The following is a 17,957-nucleotide window of genomic DNA, read 5'->3' on the forward strand; positions in this document are numbered from 1 at the left end:
TCATAAATGCAATCTATGCCAGGGCTCAGTAATAATGTACCCTAAACTACAACTCAAGACACTTTCTCACGAGATTCACCAACTCAATTCGCCGGCCATCAATAAGCAGAGCCATAAGTTAGAATATTTTAGCTGCACAAACCCTCATCTCCTGCTCACAGCCACCAGGATAGGATGTACAGGAGTGGTTTAAACAAATATTACAATAGATAGATGCGTGTGGCTCAATAGCCAAAACCATCTCATTGAATTGCCTTGTGTATGTATCCCACCAAGGTGTCCATTGGCTGATACATTTCCTACAATAGCAAACACAGTTACAGAACTTTGAAGACCCGCTTCATTTATGACAATTTCCCTACCCTTCCCCATCAGTCTTAAAAGTGCAGAGTTTTAAAAGGGGCTATGTATGTTAACATAACTGTCTAACACTACATTTATTCCAGCCACTGGGTTTGCTCAAGACAATGCTTTACAGCATTTGTATAAAATATTGCATCTACCAAAAACCAGGTGGATTTTCTCTTAACCATTTCTGTTTGTCCCTAAGAGGGGTTACATTTTTACTAACTTGTGCTGGAAATAGAACTCTTTCTAGTTAGATTAGATTTTTTGATACAAAGGGAATCAAAGGATATGGGGTTAACTTGGGAAGTTGTAGCTGAAATCGATCAGATGATCTTACTAAATGGCGGAGCAAGTTCAAATGGCTTACCCCTGCTCCTATTTATGCTATGATAAATAAATTTAAAGCTCCCTCTACTTGGTTCAACCTCAGAAAAGCATCCCTTATACCATCGTCCCCCTACCAACCATTTTGTATCTGCTCAAATGAGTGTCAATTTGCATTTTGAATTAGGGGCTTTGCATGCTGTGAATCGAGCTCCCGTTGGAAGAAAGTTGAAACTATCCCAAGTTATTAAGTATACCCTACATCAAGCAAAAGGAGATTTCCTTCCATCAAAAATGAGCCTTACTGAAAGGAGATGTTGAACTTACCAAGTCTCCAGATGTATAATACAAAAGAAAAATTCAATGACTTACCTCGTGAACGAATGAAGCGGAGACAACGCCCTGCATGGACAGGTGTGAATTGTGGTAGTGGGTGGAGCTGTGGAAATGCCAGAAGGAAGCAACCCCAAGAAAGGTGCAGCCATTCTAATCCACTGCCCCCCCAACCCCAGAGAAGCCACTTTGAAAGCAGTCATTTGCTGCAGTAACCATATAGGAAAAAAAAGTGCATGATGAAAATAGGGGGCTGCTTTAAAAAAAGCACAGGCTACAAACTTTGATGTTAGACAAGTGCGAACATATAACTTACTGCACAGAAACAAGCCATTTGGCCCAAGTAGTCTGTGCCAGTGTTTATTCTCCATACATGCCTCCTCCCTCCCCATTTTATTTAATGCTAACTGCGCTTCATCCAACCTTAGGTGATAGGGACTTGAATTGCCAACGTGAGGGAGCATATACTAATTAAAATGCACCTTCTAATTGCTCAACTAGAGAATGTACAATGTGACTTAATACTGAGCAACAAGAACAAAAGTGGGATGTGCACATTGAACAACACATCAGTAAGATGTTGCCATTTCCCTGCATCAAGTTAAGGTGCAGGAGTTGGCGGGGGGGGGGGGGGGGGTGGGAAGAAAAGAGGAGGAGAAGGGGAAGAAAGATTCTTGAGGACTATCCAGGAAGCTCTCTGCAGAAAGCTCATGTGGCCTGATGAGGATAAGATCGAGTCCAAGCTTAAAATTAGTGTCATTTAGGAGTGAAATAGGGAAGCACTTGTTCCTACACAAAAAAAAAAATTTGGAACTTGCTCCCCCAAAAGTCTGTGGGTGGAGCTGGGTTAATTGAAATTTAAGACAGATTGATAGAATTTTGTAGGGCAAGGATATCGAGGGATACGGCAAATGGAGTTGAGGTACAGATCGACCATGATCTAATAGAATTATGGAATAGGCTCAAGGGGCTAATGGGCCTATTCTTGTTCCTATGATCAAGTAGCCAACCAAGTCACTGATCACTTTGCACGTGTGTGAAAAGTTGTCACTTGGTTTAGTTAGAGGAAGGCTTCAGCAGCAATAGAACCATAGCCATCAGGAGCCACTGTGATTAATGCAGGAGGCAAGAAAGGGTGGGGGAGGATTTAAAAAAAACCCCAAAGATAAAATTACAGGCGGAAAAAGTTTAATGAAGTTGGTATGGATGCAATTTCTTTTCTTAGTTGTGAACTTTTATTACCGACCCCCACAAAGGTACATTAGAAGTTGAAGTCTCCAGTTATTACAGGAGCATCAGAATTCACATCGATTCACTCCTACCACTCTCAGAACGTTTATTCAGCACTGGAATTCTCCATTTAGTGCCATTGAACCCGATCCCTTCATTATTTGCATGCAGCTCATTGTCCCGCCTGCTGCTCCTTACCCAGGTAGTAGCCGTACGTTACGTTTCTGTACTCCTCCCAAGAGACAAGCCCATCCTGGTTACTGTCGAAATCTGGCCACTGGCGCCCAACATTCTCGAAGATGTACCTCTTCTGAGCCCGCTTTATCCAGGCCTTCAGCTCTGCCTCCGTCACAAATCCGTCCTTATCCTCATCTATTTTATCTACTATCATTCTACAAAGAGACAAAAAACGTGTAGATGGCAGGGTCAGACTCTGAACCTTAAAGGGTTTTCAAAAAAACCTACCTAACAGGGACCCGTAGGTCGCATTTTTGTACTCTTCCCAGGTCACGAGGCCATTGTCGTTTAGATCATGACCCTTCCACTGACGGTCGACATCCTCGTAAATCCAACGCTTTTGTGCAAGTTTAATCCATTTCATAAGTTCCTCCTCTGTAACAAACCCATCCTTGTCTTCATCGATTTTATCTACAATTTTTCTGTTGGGAGAGTCAGAAAATCCGGGAAATGTTAGGAAAGGAGCTGGGAGAAGACAGACAGGCACTTTTACATTCGACGCAGGAGATGCTGGAGTGTTGCACAGAAACTGATACTTCTATGGGGTGCACTCCCCCATTTACTTCTCTATGGCCACCTTAAATCAAGAGCCATTGCAAATCAGTACAGCGATTCACGAGTAAAAGGCAATAAACATCCAGCTATGGATTTAAGTGAAGACCAGATGTCATGGTGTTGGACATCCAGAAGATACCCATTTTATATTTAAAGTGCTATCAGCTGCAGCAGGACTGCCTGCAACTCTTGCCTTTTCAGCATCCTTTCAATGTAAAAGTCCCTTTGAAGACAGTTAGTTCTACTGTGCAGATATAGGGATGTGAAAGGATCATACACCATCTAAAAAAAAAAAAGAGCCTACAAATCAGATGCTGTTAGTATAATACCAGGCACCAATTTTACAGATAGGCCTGTACAGGGTGCCCCCTTTCCCCTCAAGGCAGTGACTTATGCTGGGCACAACTCTGTGCAGGGTTCCTTCCAACACCTTAACCAAATGGCCATTCTTCATGAGCGTCTGTCTACTTAACTAGGAGGGATAAACGATGGAAGACTGGGGGCACTACATCCAAATCTTACCTTCACCAGAAGTCAGCATACTTTACATGCTAGGACTGTTGGCTTAGGGGCCAATCTTGGTTAATTGTTTTTCCAATCTCTCCATCACAGACAAACAGGCCAACTGCTATGTCCCTAGTGCTGCCCAAGCTGGAATCAGCTAATTATACAAACCAGGGACTAACCGTAGAATTTTCCTGGTCTTTATGGTTCAGTAACCATTGGGAACCTGAAGGCACCAATTTAAAAAAGACTAATCTAATCTTTCACCTGTTGAATTACCCAGTCTGATTGGTAGAGCGAAATCAGTCTGTTGCTCTCTAAAGGTCACAAAGATGTTGAGTTTAGGCAGTCTCAACCATGTACCAAGTCACCACAAATATTCAAAACCTATAACTCAAAAGCCACACAGATTCCTAGTGTGGGGAAAATATCACAATAGTGTAGAAGGGATGCTGTTCCGAAGCTGTTAAAATAGAGTAGAGTTTTTAAACTTCTCACAAACCCTGACCTGTTATGGGAAAACTTGGTGCCATGATTAAGTATACATTAAGTTAAATAATTGTAGTAATGCTGCAATGTGCAGTATCCCATTTTTTTTTTTGTACAGTACTCAGACCATATTGACAACTGGACACATTTCCAAAAAGGGAGCAAGAGGTACAACAAAAAAATGGTCAAGATTTGACGTGGATCATCAATAAACTCACGTAAATAATTCTCGTGTCCCAAGCCCAACTTGGGCTCAAATTTAACTGAACTTCTGTTGATGAGTGCCAACTCATGTTTTCATAAATCGCTGCCCTGGAATTGTACCAGCAGCGTCTGATGATTTCAAGGCTGTCATTTTTTCCTTAGATGCTGTATGATCTTTTCACATCCCCATGCCTGCGCAGTAATGTAGCAGAACATTCCATGGCACTTGACCAGCAGTCTGACAATAGCAGAAGTAGGAAGGGAATTAGTATAGGTGACCATAGGCACTTTAAAGTAGATTTATTAATGAGGTTTTTAAAGGTGATGAAAGAAGGAGCAAAGACCGAGGGCAGCAGGGGAAAGATTTGTTCTGCCACTGATGGTTGGAAGGGCTGGGTCAACACTTAGGTCAGAGTTGGAAGTATAGAACATGCAAACTGTGATGTAGGGCTAGACATAGAAAGACAGACATGAATGAGAATTTGCAAAGTCAATGCCCTGAGGGATAGGGAACCGACAGATAGAAAAATCAAAAGGCTGTTTTTGCACACAAGCACAAGACGATCAAGTGATGAACAAAAGGGTTTTAATCACAAGTTACAGAACAAGGCCGTGATCTGTAAGGAAGTAAATGAAAGCAATAGCACTCAGTTACAACTCAACTTCAGAATGCTAGTAAACAAAATCAGTTTTCAAGTTAGCACGTCCGAGGGACTCACTGCTACACAATGAGCTTTTCTTAAAAAAAAAGTTACTAAGTTAACTTGCATTTGCTTAACGTTTACTTCAGAGGTAAAAGGACTTCACTCCCTCACTTGAAGGTGGCAATCCTTGCTCAAATATAGTTCCACGTGCAAACCATGTCCCTGTCACACCACTTTCTCCCCACCCCACCCCCCAGCATCTCACCCAAGTAGCTATTCTTCACATACAAATCTAAATAGTAAATGTTGATAGATTAAGCAGTTCCCTTTGGAGTCACGACACAATGATCAGGGCTGGGTGTCTTGGATAATTTCACCTCCCCTTTCTAGCTCAGAGACTAGCTATAACCCATCTCCTACAACACATCTTTTACAACCCAGCCAAGATCAGCAAACTCAGCAAAGGATTCAACTTGAGAAAGTACTCCAGACACAATCCAGTCGACAACTCAGTTTGGAGACAAGACTGGACAGTAAACAAATCAGTTAAATCTCAATGGCAATAGCACATCATTAAAGGGGAAAAAAAGTGCTGTCTATACCCCCACAAGCTTAGAATGCTCCATTCAGAAATAACCCCTGGGTTGGAAGGACAGAATCTAGAATTGCACTGCAGGGTGTTCTTGTGCTGTGTCCAGTTCAGTTGAACATGAAAATTCCACCCCCACCCACCATTTGACCGAAATTCTAGTGGGGACATTGTACAGAATTACAAATAGGCCACTCGGGGAAAATCATCTCCATTCTTCTTAGTAAAAATATTCCAAATGAACTGTTTAGTTCTTCAACTGTTGGGTTATAGTTATAGACGAGAAGAACAAATTAGAAAGAAAGCAGCTCCCAGCAGCTGACCAGAGTGTCATTATGATGTTGAGAGATTACTCACCTGTCTCCAGACAGCGTGACCCAGGGAGACAAGAGGTACTTTGGAGGTAAAACACACACAACTTGGGAATGCAGCATTGCATTACACAACTTTCCTTACCGACACCAGGGAATTATATTAAATGGCCTATTAAAGTTGCTGAATGCCTCGTTATAATTCAATACATTTTCCAATTCACTCGCTCATTCTGTGGTTTATACTGATCAATTTACCGGTCTGAAAAATCTCAGGATCTGAAGCCCCATTCTGGGGAAAGATCCAAGCAGCCAAGAGGGGTACAGCACAATATCACACCCACCATTATCCACATTTGTGGCTCAGGAGAGGAGGAGTAATGCAACCCACTAATATCTTTCATAAACCACATGTTTCAGAGAACATAGGGCATCAACACAATCAGAAGAGAAGCTAACCGACTCAACTGTTCATGTTTCTGTAGAGGAAGGAAGAAGCTGGCAACTGAATTGTTGGAATCTCATTCTCTTTTTTTAAAAAAACCTTAATAAAAATATTAGAATGGCAAAATCCAGGTAAGTTAAATTGATTTGAAGTTTCTAACTCTGCTGCTGCTAGTGACTGACGGCCAAGGAGTCATCTATCACAACAGTGGTGGATAAAGCACCCGACTCCCAATGAAAGATGCTCTACACCATTAATGCTGAGGTATACAACTCCTACAGGAGGAAGTTTTTGCATCTATGATGATATAGAACCTAACCTGCACCAAGGAGCGTGCCCATATGTCTAGTGGTACAGATCTGAACTCATTTATTAGTTTCAAATCTCGCAATGAAATAAAAGTTGGCTATGTGCCAGCAGGGAATACCGATGAGTCTGGTCAATTGTAAACTTTTCTAATGCAAACTATTATTTGTTAAGCATTTTATGAGATGTTCTTACACACCCAAGCCTCTCTTTGCTCTCCTCAGGAGTGAGCTGGTCAAATGTCTTTGCTTCCTCAGCTCCAAGGAAGGCATCATGGTCGTATTCAAAGTTGTCCGAGTCATCGTGCACCTTGTCGCTCAGCTCTTTCTCGTGGAAGGTACGATCTTTCTTCTCGGTGGGTTTGCTCAGAGCATAAACACCACACATGGTCAGGTACAGAATGAGCTTTGTCAAACCCATCATGTCTGTGGTCTTTCTGAAAGGAGAAGGGGAGTGTTAAATCCCGAAATATTGGTCTACATTGTCCGGTGCTGAGGGGGGGAAAGCTTTTTTCTTGCTTTAGATTTGGGAGATAAAAAAAATTGTTGGAATTCAAATTTAAAAACAAAAGACAAAATGCTGGGTACCTGAAGGAGAAAAGGTTTAACATTTTATGGTCAGACGCTTCATCAGAGCACTCGAGAGTATATATATCTGGGCTATAACACCAAGTAATTAAGTTTTATTCAACTGCCTTTGTCTTATTCTAACTGCCCTTTCCATGTATCACTTAGGGTGGAGGCGGTGGCGTAGTAGTATTGTCACCGGACGAGTAACCCAGAGACCTAGGGTATTTCTCTGGGGACATGGGTTCGAATCCCACCACTGCAGGTGGAATTTGAATTCAATTAATAAATCTGGAATTAAAACCATTGTCGATTGTTGTAAACACTCATTTGGTTCACTAATGTTCTTTAGGGAAGGAAATCTGCTGTCCTTCCCTGGTCTGGCCTACATGTGACTCCAGACCCACAGCAATGTGGTTGATTCTTAAATGCTCTCTGAAATGGCCTAGCAAGTCATTCAGTTGTATCTAACTGCTACGAAGTCAATAAAACGGAATGAAACTGGACAGACCACCCGGCATCGACCCAGACACCGGAAACGACAATGGCAAACTCAGCCCTGTCGACGCCGCAAAGTCCTCACTATCAGGGGACTTGTGCCAAAGTTGGGAGAGTTGTCCCACAGACTAGTCAAGCAACAGCCATAGTCATACGCACGGAATCATACTTTACAGAAAATGTCCCAGATACTGCCATCATCATTCCCAGGTATGTCCTGTCCCACCAGGACAAAGCCAGCAGAGGTGGTGGTACAGTGGTATACAGTCAGGAAGGGAGCTGCCCTGGGAGTCCTCAACATCGACTCCAGACCCCATGAAGACTCATGGCATCAGGTCAAACCATGGGCAAGGAAATCTCCTGCTGATTGCCAGCTACTGGCCTCCCTCAGCTGATGAATCAGTACGCCTCCATGTTGATCACCACTTGGAGGAAGTACTGAGGGTGGCAAGGGTGCAGAATTTACTCTGGGTGGGGAACTTCAAAGTTCATCACCAAGGAGTGGCTCAAGACAACACTACTGATCGAGCTGGCTGAGTCCTAAAGGATATAGCTGCTGGACTGGGTATAGAGCAGGTGGTGAGGGAACCAAGAGGGAACAACATACTTGGCCTCGTCCTCACCAATCTGCCTGTCGCAGATGCATCTGTCCATGACAGTATTGGTAGGAGTGACCACTGCACAGTCCTTGTGGAGACAAAGTCCCGCCTTCACATTGAGGATACCCTCCTTCATGTTGTGTGGCACTACCATCGTGCTAAATGGGATAGATTTTGAACAGATCGAGCAATGCAAAACTGGGCATCAGCAGCAGAATTGTACTTAATCACAATCTGTAACCTCATTGCCCAGCATATTCCCCACTCTTATCATCAAGCCAGGAGACCAACCCTAGTTCAATGAAGAATGCAGGAGGGCATGCCTCAAAATGAGTTGTCAACCTGGTGAAGCTACAACCCAGGACGAATTGCATGCCAAACTGCGTAAGCAGCATGCGATAGACAGAGCTAGGCGATCCCATAACCAACGGATCAGATCTAAGCTCTGCAGTCCTGCCACATCCAACCGTGAATGTTGGGGACAATTAAACAACTAACTGGAGGAGGTGGCTCCACAAATATCCCCATCCTCAATGATGGGGGACCCCAGCGCATCAATACAAAAGATGAGGCTGAAGCATTTGCAACTATCTTCAGCCAGAAGTGCCGAGTTGATGATCCAGCTTGGCCTCCTCTTGAAGTCCCCAGCATCACAGTTCTATTAACTCCGTATGATATCAAGAAACAACTGAAGGCACTGGATACTGCAAAGGCTATGGGCCCTGACAATATTCCGGCAATAGTACTGAAGACCTGTGCTCCAGAACTTGCCATGCCCCTAACCAAGCTGTTCCAGTACAGCTTCTTTGGCCTCTTTATCTCGAGAGACAATGGATACGCACCTGGAGGTGGTCAGTGGTGTGTGGAGCAGCGCCTGGAGTGGCTATAAAGGCCAATTCTAGAGTGACAGGCTTTTCCACAGGTGCTGCAGAAAAATTTGTTTGTCGAGGCTGTTACACAGTTGGCTCTCCCCTTGCGCTTCTGTCTTTTTTCCTGCCAACTGCTAAGTCTCTTCGACTCACCACACTTTAGCCCCGCCTTTATGGCAGCCCACCAGCTCTGGCGAACGCTGGCAACTGACTCCCACAACTTGTGATCAATGTCACAGGACTTCATGTCGCGTTTGCAGACGTCTTTAAAGCAGAGACATGGACGGCCGGTGGGTCTGATACCAGTGACGAGCTCGCTGTACAATGTGTCTTTGGGGCTCCTGCCATCTTCCATGCGGCTCACAAGGCCAAGCCATCTCAAGCACCGCTGACTCAGTAGTGTGTATAAGCTGGGGGTGTTGGCCGTCTCGAGGACTTCTGTGTTGGAGATACGGTCCTGCCACCTGATGCCAAGTATTCTCCGGAGGCAACGAAGATGGAATGAATTGAGACATCGCTCTTTGCTGACATACGTTGTCCAGGCCTCGCTGCCATAGAGCAAGGTACTGAGGACACAGGCTTGATACACTCGGACTTTTGTGTTCTGTGTCAGTGCGCCATTTTCCCACACTTTCTTGGCCAGTCTGGACATAGCAGTTGAAGCCTTACCCATGCGCTTGTTGATTTCTGCATCTAGAGACAGGTTACTGGTGATAGTTGAGCCTAGGTAGGTGAACTCTTGAACCACTTCCAGAGCGTGGTCGCCAATATCGATGGATGGAACATTTCTGATGTCCTGTCCCATGATGTTCGTTTTCTTGAGGCTGATGGTTAGGCCAAATTCATTGCAGGCAGATGCAAACCTGTCGATGAGACTCTGCAGGCACTCTTCAGTGTGAGATGTTAAAGCAGCATCGTCAGCAAAGAGGAGTTCTCTGATGAGGACTTTCCGTACTTTGGACTTTGCTCTTAGACGGGCAAGGTTGAACAACCTGCCCCCTGATCTTGTGTGGAGGAAAATTCCTTCTTCTGAAGACTTGAACGCATGTGAGAGCAGCAGGGAGAAAAAAATCCCAAAAAGTGTGGGTGCGAGAACACAGCCCTGTTTCACGCCACTCAGGATTGGAAAGGGGTCTGCAGTACAGCTACAACACTGGCATCTACCCGGCAAAATGGAAAATTGCCCAAGTATGTCCTGTACACAAAAAGCACCCATCCAATTACCGCCCCATCAGTCTACTCTCAATCAGTAAAAGTGATGAAGGTGTCAACGACAGTGCTATCAAGCAGCACTTACTTCGCAATTACCTGCTCAGTGACGCTCAGTTTGGGTTCCGCCAGAGCCATTCAGCTCCTGACCTCATTACAGTCTTGGTGAGGTGAAAGTGACTGCCCTTGACATCAAGACAGCATTTGACTGAGTATAGCATTAAGGAGCCCTAGCAAAACTGAAGTCAATGGGAATCAGGGGGAAAACTCTCCGCTGGTTGGAGTCATACCCAGCGCAAAGGAAGATGGTTGTGGTTGTTGATCAATCATCTCAGCTCCAGGACATCACTGCAGGAGTTCCTCAGGAGAGAGTGTCCTAGGCCCAACCATCTTCAGCTGCTTCATCAATGACCTTCCTTCAATCAGAAGGTCAGAAGTATGGATGTTCGCTGATTGCACAACGTTCAGCACCATTTGCGACTCCTCAGATACTGAAGCAGTCAGTGTAGAAATGCAGCAAGACCTGGATAATATCCAGGCTTGGGCTAAGTGGCAAGTTAAGTTCGCACAACACAAATGCCAGGCAATGACCATCTCCAACAAGAGAGTATCTAACCATCATGCCTTGACATTCAGTGGCATTACGATTGCAGAATCCCCCACTATCAATATCCTAAGGGTTACCATTGACCAGAAATGGAACTGGAGTAGCCATATAAATACTGCAGCTACATGAGCAAGGCAGAGGCCAGGAATCCTGTGGCGAGTAACTCACCTCCCGACTCCCCAAAGCCTGTCCACGATCTACAAGGCACAAGTCAGGAGTGTGATGGAATACGCTCCACTTGCCTGGATGGGTGCAGCTTCAATAACACAAGAAGCTCGACACGATCCAGGATAAAGCAGCCTGCTTGATTGGCACCCCATCCACAAACATTCACTCCCTCCAACACCAACACACAGTGGCAGCAGTGTGTACAATCTACAAGATGCACTGCAGCAACGGCAAGGCTCCTTGGATAGCCCCTTCCAAACCCGCGACCTCTACCAACTAGAAGGACAAAGACAGCAAATGCATGGAAACACCACCAACCACTTGAGAGTTCCCCTCCAAGTCACACACCATCTTGACTTGGAACAAGATCACCATTCCTTCACTGTTGCTGGGTCAAAATCTTGGAACTCCCAAACAGCACTGTGGGTGTACCTACCCCACATGGATGGCAGCAGTTCAAGAAGGCAGTTCACCACCACCTTCTCAAGGGCAATTAGGGATGGGCAATAAATGCTAGCGTAGCCAGTGATGCCCACATCCCATGAATGAATAAAAAAAACCTCACTTGGCACTAAGGTAGCCAGTCATGCTGTACCTGTGCCAGTGATCTTCTAGCTGATTTATTAGGATACACAAAACAGCCTGGGTTTTAAATCCACTTGTGTCTTCTTTCTTGGTCATGTGGAACAAAAACTCTTGTAAGTCAGCTACACTTTCAGAAAGATTCCAGCTCCTGATTACCATCTAATAACCAACCCTTGCTAGAAAGCATGCACATCATGATAGTCGTGGTCAGGATCAGCTTTGGCTGCAATGCCTCCCATTGTTAACACTGTTCTATGGCACCTATGGGCACTGGGTTCCACAGGAGACAGCAGTTTCAGGAGATGGAAAGAGAAAATTGGAGGGAGGAAAATAAAGCTTGGCATCAAAACTCCATCGTCAGCTTAGGCTGACACTTCAGTGCAATACCAAAGGAGCGTTGCCTTTTAGATGAGATGTTAAGAGGCTCTGTTTACTCAGGTGGATTTTGAAGTTCCCTTGATGCTATTGAAGAGGAGCTGAGGAGTTCTACAGGTGTCCTAACTAGCATTTATCCCTCCACCATCAAAAACAGATTAACTGGTCAATACATTTCATTCTGTATGCAATTGCCTGTCACATTTGCTGACAAAAAAAAAGTGCCTGCACTTCAATAAGTAATTCATAGGGTGTGAAAAGCTTTGGAATGTCCTGAGGACATGAAGGCACTTTATAAATGCAAGTCAATTCCAGCCAAATTTTAAAACTCAAATAATTAAGGAAATTCTTTGTAAAATCACTGATCAGAGTGTTCTTACTATAAATTCTTTTACAGACATGCGAAAGTACTTAATAGGTTTCGTTAGATGCTCCAATATGACTCAAGATTTAAATCAAATTATTCCATCATCTCACCACAACATCCCAATTTACCTCTTTTTACTGTTAAGCTTTAAGTACTAAAGAATGGGTTTTAGTTCTTTGCTTCAGTTTTTCAACTTCAAGAGATGCAAGAAAATCAAAAATTGACCAAAGCCTAGGTTTTTTTTTGTTTTTACAAATCAAATAAGTTAATCAAATGCTGGGTTCCGAGCTCTGAGCTAGTACAAAAGGTGGCTCAAAAAATGCAGCTAACTCTATACCAATATGGTTAAGAATTCGCCAGGATTCAATACTGAAATGTTCAACGTTACTGCCAAATACAGGCATAAAAGTGTCTATTAACTATGATTTAAATCTTTCCAGACTATTAAACCCCAATCATTACAAGTTACCTGAACATAACCATTCCTTCCTTCCATACACAAGAGCACTCTCCTTTTGTTCATCTTTCCTCTGCTCCACCCCTCCCAAACTCCAGTCACTTTTTAAAAATGTCACCCATTTCCTAACAGCCTCCTGCATATACCCATCCTGTCACAAAAACTATTTCCTCAGTTTGCATCATGCAAATTTCTTGGACTGCTGCCATTTCTCTGCAATTCTTGTATAAATTACTTCATTTTCAAACTCATTCACATTTCTCCCTGTTCTCACAATGAGGTTCTTTCATGTGGTTTACTCCATTCCCTGTCTACAAATACACTGGGGATATATACCTGTTACTCCAACACCATGCTCCAAAAACTTGGGATAGCTTGATCAATCTTGACTGCAACTCTCAAATATATACTGCTCACTTGATAAACTTACAAAAGTCAAACACACTCCTTACAACGTTACAGCTACCTCATAATAAACTGTATGAGATGCAGCTTCATACATAACCTAGCTCTCCGGGACTCCAACATAATTTTACTACTACATCTTGCTTGGAGAAGACCCAGCCCCATAGCAAAGTACAATGGGCACAATAACATACATTCAGATTTTTGTGCATCTTGTACCTGGGAAAGCAAGAATGCAATTACAGCTCCTTGTGCTACTTTAGCACCAATGTGTCTAAGCATCACTACACTGTGCAAAATACGTGACAATTAACTAAAAAGACTTTTTTCAAAAAGGTTTGTGCTAAACATTAATAACCAGCATCATTCTATGATGAGCTTGGATCTATGAATAATCTTTAATTCCTAATGCTGTTGCTAGCCTCACAATGAACTGGGGGAATATAAACCATCACATTTTAATATGATGTTTATCCTCGGACACTCAAATCACTTCAAATTGTTTCCATCACCAGTACATAACCCACTGCCACAGTTTACAATGCTCTCCAGAACCCAAGTTTTGACACCGCATTGGTGTGTGTGCTTCCAACTTTGTGATCAATTTCAAAACGCTCACCATTGTTTTACTAGAAAATTGGGGTGATAAACAGAGGTTAGAAATTTTTCAGGGTAGGGTCTCATTATTGCTGACAACATTTCATCTGCTTTTTAAAGCCACGTTAGTCATTGTTCCTACATTGAAACAGTGATTACACTTCAAAAGTACATCATTGGCTTTGAGATGCCCAGAGATCATGAAAGGCATGATATAAATGCAAGTCTTTCTTTATTATATCCAATTATAAAGATCACGAGTGGATTTATTTCAGAGTTCAAGCAGGACCACTTGCATCTCAATACCACCTTTTGGGTGACCAACCATAAAAATCATGGAAACTTTCACAACTCTTATCAGATATTACTGACAAATACTAATTCTCTATCATACTCACCCTTTGAATTATGGATTTATGTGGTGACAATATGTTAAAGGATGAGATGCAACATCCAACACCCAAGTACTTAATTCTCAAATAGCCATTGTCTCACACTGTTCACACACATTCCACTTATCCATATTTCAAACCAATCTTACTCAGAAGGGCGGGGTCGCAGACCTCAACACACTCAAAAAGCCTGTCAACAGGATAATCTTATACATGTGGTAAGATTAGAACTCCTTTTCCAGTGAATTCACCTCCTCCTTCCCCCAACCACCTACACCCCCAAAAGACACTAAATCTGCACCTCAAGATGGCAATTCTTCATGGGATGAGTCTATTGCGTTTATGCGTATGCGTCAGCATCAAGGCATCACAGCCAAGCTCAACAAAATGCATGCACACTCCACAGCTCAGAGAAAACCTGGCTGAGATTCCTCTCCCTAGTTCAAGGATGCTGTGGCTAATTAGAGAATCCTGACAGAGATCAGGCAACCAAGCAGAGGATCAAAGCCAAAACCTAGCTAGCCTGTTGGACTTAGTTCCGTATTGGGCAACAAATTCTTCCAATTAATCGAGACCCAGTAACACATCATCCAAGTACAAATACAGGTTGAGGCTTGAATTAAAATCTGGTCTCCTTCTCCAAGAGAAGGATGAGGACACGTATAGCAGACTAACATTTAAGTAAATCAATTAAATAAATATAGCATTAAAAGCTAGCAATCTAGAGAATGCCTCGAATAGCCATATTGTTGCTACTGACTTATGAAAAACCGAATGCACCCTCCCATACTCCATAAGTAGCCTGGTCTCAACTCAAAAATAAATCTTCACATTCAGAATTATTTACTAATACTTGCATTGGATAAGAAAACAAAAGTTCTAATTTGGCGCAATTACAGCAGTTTTCTGATTACATGCTGTAAATATTAACATGAGTTGTGAACTCAGAGAGGCATTCTCACAGAAGGAGGCCATTGAGTCCATGTTGGCTCTCAAAAGAACAATCCAATCAGTTCCATTCCCCCACTCTACTTCAATGCAGCATATCCTGAATGTCAGAAGCAAACCCAGCTTCCAACATAGAAGTTGATATTGTCAGACTGTGTCAGTTTGGCTTTCAAAGTCTCATCAGCCTCAGCTCAGTAGTAGCACTCTCACTTGTAAATCAGAAGGTTATGGGTTCAAGCGCACTCCAGAAACTTGATCACATAATCTAGGCTGACACTTTAGTACAATACTGAAGCAGGAAAGCAAAGTCTTCTGGACAAGATATAAAAGCAAGACCCCATCAGCCCCCTCAGGTGAACATAGAAGATCCCACAGATTTATTCAAAAAGAGACTTCACCCAGTGCTCAAGCCAATATTTATCTTTCCATCACTAAAACAGCTTATCTGGTCATTTAGATCACTGTAGGTGGAACCGCATTGTGCACAAACTGGTTGCTGCCTTTACATACCTTACAACAATAACTACACATCAAAAATGTACCACTTTGGGACACCCCAAGGTCATGAAAAACACTAAATGTAAGTTCTTTCTTCATGCTGTATTACCTAACTTGGAAGTTAGAAATAAAGAAAACAAAAGAAAAATATTGTCTAACCACACTGGCTCAAGTTCTATTTCACTTGCTTTTAGTCCACCCTCAAATTAAAAAGATCAAAAGTGGAGAAACCCAATTCCATGCACAAAGTTCAACCCTCCAACAGACATTCCCAAAAGGCAGCCCTTGCCCAAAGACACCCGAGAATACAATTTACTACTAATTTATCCCCAATGGCAAATTAAAAGACAAATAAAAGTTTCATTACGAATAGTGAGCAGCTAAATTATTTTCGTAAATATTAAATTGAAATTTCACCCATTGAGGGGAAATATTTAACCCTATATTTGCTAGGATCACAACTAGCTTTCAGATAATTGAATAGCTAAATATTACACAAATATTAAAAAGCATCAAATATAACTAAATTAAATGTCATTACCAACGTCTCACCCCTTCTTCTGTCTTCTATCCACTCACTCTGAAGAGGTCTACCGGAAATTACCCACCCCTGCCTCAAAACGGAAATAAACCTACTCCTACAACCAATCACCGCTCGCCTCGCGAATTCCCGCCTTTCTTCTGACGCCACATCAATCGGTCCCCATTGGTCCATTATCGCACGCGATGCCATTGGTCGCAAACCGCCACGTCGCGCGCCCAGTTGTCTCGCTACGTGGGCAAGCGCGAGTCCCAGTGTACGCGCTGGCGTAATTACGTCAGCCATTCGGACAATGGTTGGTCGTCACGCGAAACGGGGGCGGTGCCTGAGTTCAATGCCTTCGATGGAGGTGACAATCAGAACCCGGAGAAAGACGGTTGTTGACTATATATGAGGGGCAATTTTTTTATTGCAAATAATTTGTATTTATTTTAAGGCTGGAGTAATAACTGGCTAATTGGTTACTGTTGGAATATTAGAATTATATAGAATTTACAGCACAGAAACAGACCGTTCGGTCCAACTGGTCTATGCTAGCGTTTCAGCTACTCAACAACCTCCCGTCCTCCTTCACCTAATGCTATAAACGTGCCATACCTTATTCCTCTCTTCCTCGTGTGTTTATCTACCTTTGCCTTAAATGTATTATGCCCCTCAACTACTTATGGTCGCAAGTTCCACATTTTCATCATTCTTTAGCTAAACAATTTTCTCCTAGATTCACTATCGGAGTTATTGACTATCTTGTATTTTGCGACTCGTAGTTTTAGACTCTCCCGTAAGTGGAAATATTTTCTAAACATCTACCCTATTGAACCCCTTCATAATTTTAATGACCTCTATTTGGTCACTCTGTGGTGCATTCAGATGTAGACACTCCCTCAATCTACTGCATTTGCTTACTTTTCTCCCTGCAAATCAGAATCTAATTGAAAGTATATAAGGGTGTTCTTTAGGTTAAGGTTGAGTATGGTGATTAATCACTCCTTCATCCCGCAGCTCTTTAACCTGGCAGTGTATGAAAATTATTTGGCCCGTCAAACTACCACTCAGCATACCTGACAGGGCTCAACCCAGTGATTAAACTGGTGACACCATCCAGTGTAGCCCTACAGGCCTTAAGAGCATGACCATTGGATCCATCAAAGCTCATCCTTAAAATTACACCAGGGCTTTAGTTATGAGCAAACAGCAGAGAATTTGGGGCTCATTTCATTAGAGTAAAGTGGATTAAGAGGAGATCTGAGGTGTTAAAGAGATGAAATTTCAAAGAGGTAAATTGGGAAAGAAAACTAGTTCCACTACACAGTAAGTTGATATGTAGAGGGCATAAACTTAAGATCATCACCAAAAGAATCAAGGGAGAGTTTAGGAGACTTTTTTTAAAATGGAGAAGGTGGTTAGGATGTGGAAATAGGGGAAGGAGGGGGAAGTAGAATCCATAAGTGTTTTTAAAGGCAAATGTCTAAATATTTGAAAAGGAAAATTTGAAAAAGGTATTGGGAGAATAGAGGATTGGACAAAGTGGATAGTTTTTTCAGAGAAAAATGCATATACAGAAAAACATACAAGATATAACCTGAAACAAGGCATTCAGCCAAAATAATCTCTGTTCGCATTTACCCTCCACACAAGCAAATAGTCCTAATCATATTCATACCTACTCTGTTCCCACATCCCTTCAACTACCTATCCATTCCTACTCTTGAATGTTGTAGTTTCTGCTTTAGCTACTAATCCTGGATGTGAATTCCATA

At 42.7% G+C, this 17,957-nt stretch overlaps 1 protein-coding gene across 3 annotated transcripts in view; it reads right to left on the reverse strand.

Moving 5' to 3' along the window:
• LOC137384829 (calumenin-like) overlaps positions 1-16,300 on the reverse strand; it is a 30,486-nt gene extending 14,186 nt beyond the window's left edge. The window contains exons 1-3 of one of the 3 annotated variants that reach the window (XM_068059377.1): positions 16,201-16,300; positions 6,719-6,955; positions 2,434-2,627 (exon numbers count right to left, since the gene is read on the reverse strand). In XM_068059377.1, the coding sequence (XP_067915478.1) occupies positions 2,434-2,627; positions 6,719-6,942 (418 nt within the window). In that variant the 5' untranslated portion in view covers positions 6,943-6,955; positions 16,201-16,300. Of the gene's footprint in view, positions 1-2,433; positions 2,628-2,700; positions 2,895-6,718; positions 6,956-16,200 lie in introns of all 3 variants that reach the window. The other 2 variants (XM_068059379.1, XM_068059378.1) reach the window with 2 other exon arrangements.
• Between the last annotated feature and the right edge of the window lie 1,657 nt (positions 16,301-17,957).

Source organism: Heterodontus francisci, chromosome 27 (assembly GCF_036365525.1).
Source record: "Heterodontus francisci isolate sHetFra1 chromosome 27, sHetFra1.hap1, whole genome shotgun sequence".
In the NCBI taxonomy this organism is placed as follows: Eukaryota; Metazoa; Chordata; class Chondrichthyes; order Heterodontiformes; family Heterodontidae; genus Heterodontus; species Heterodontus francisci.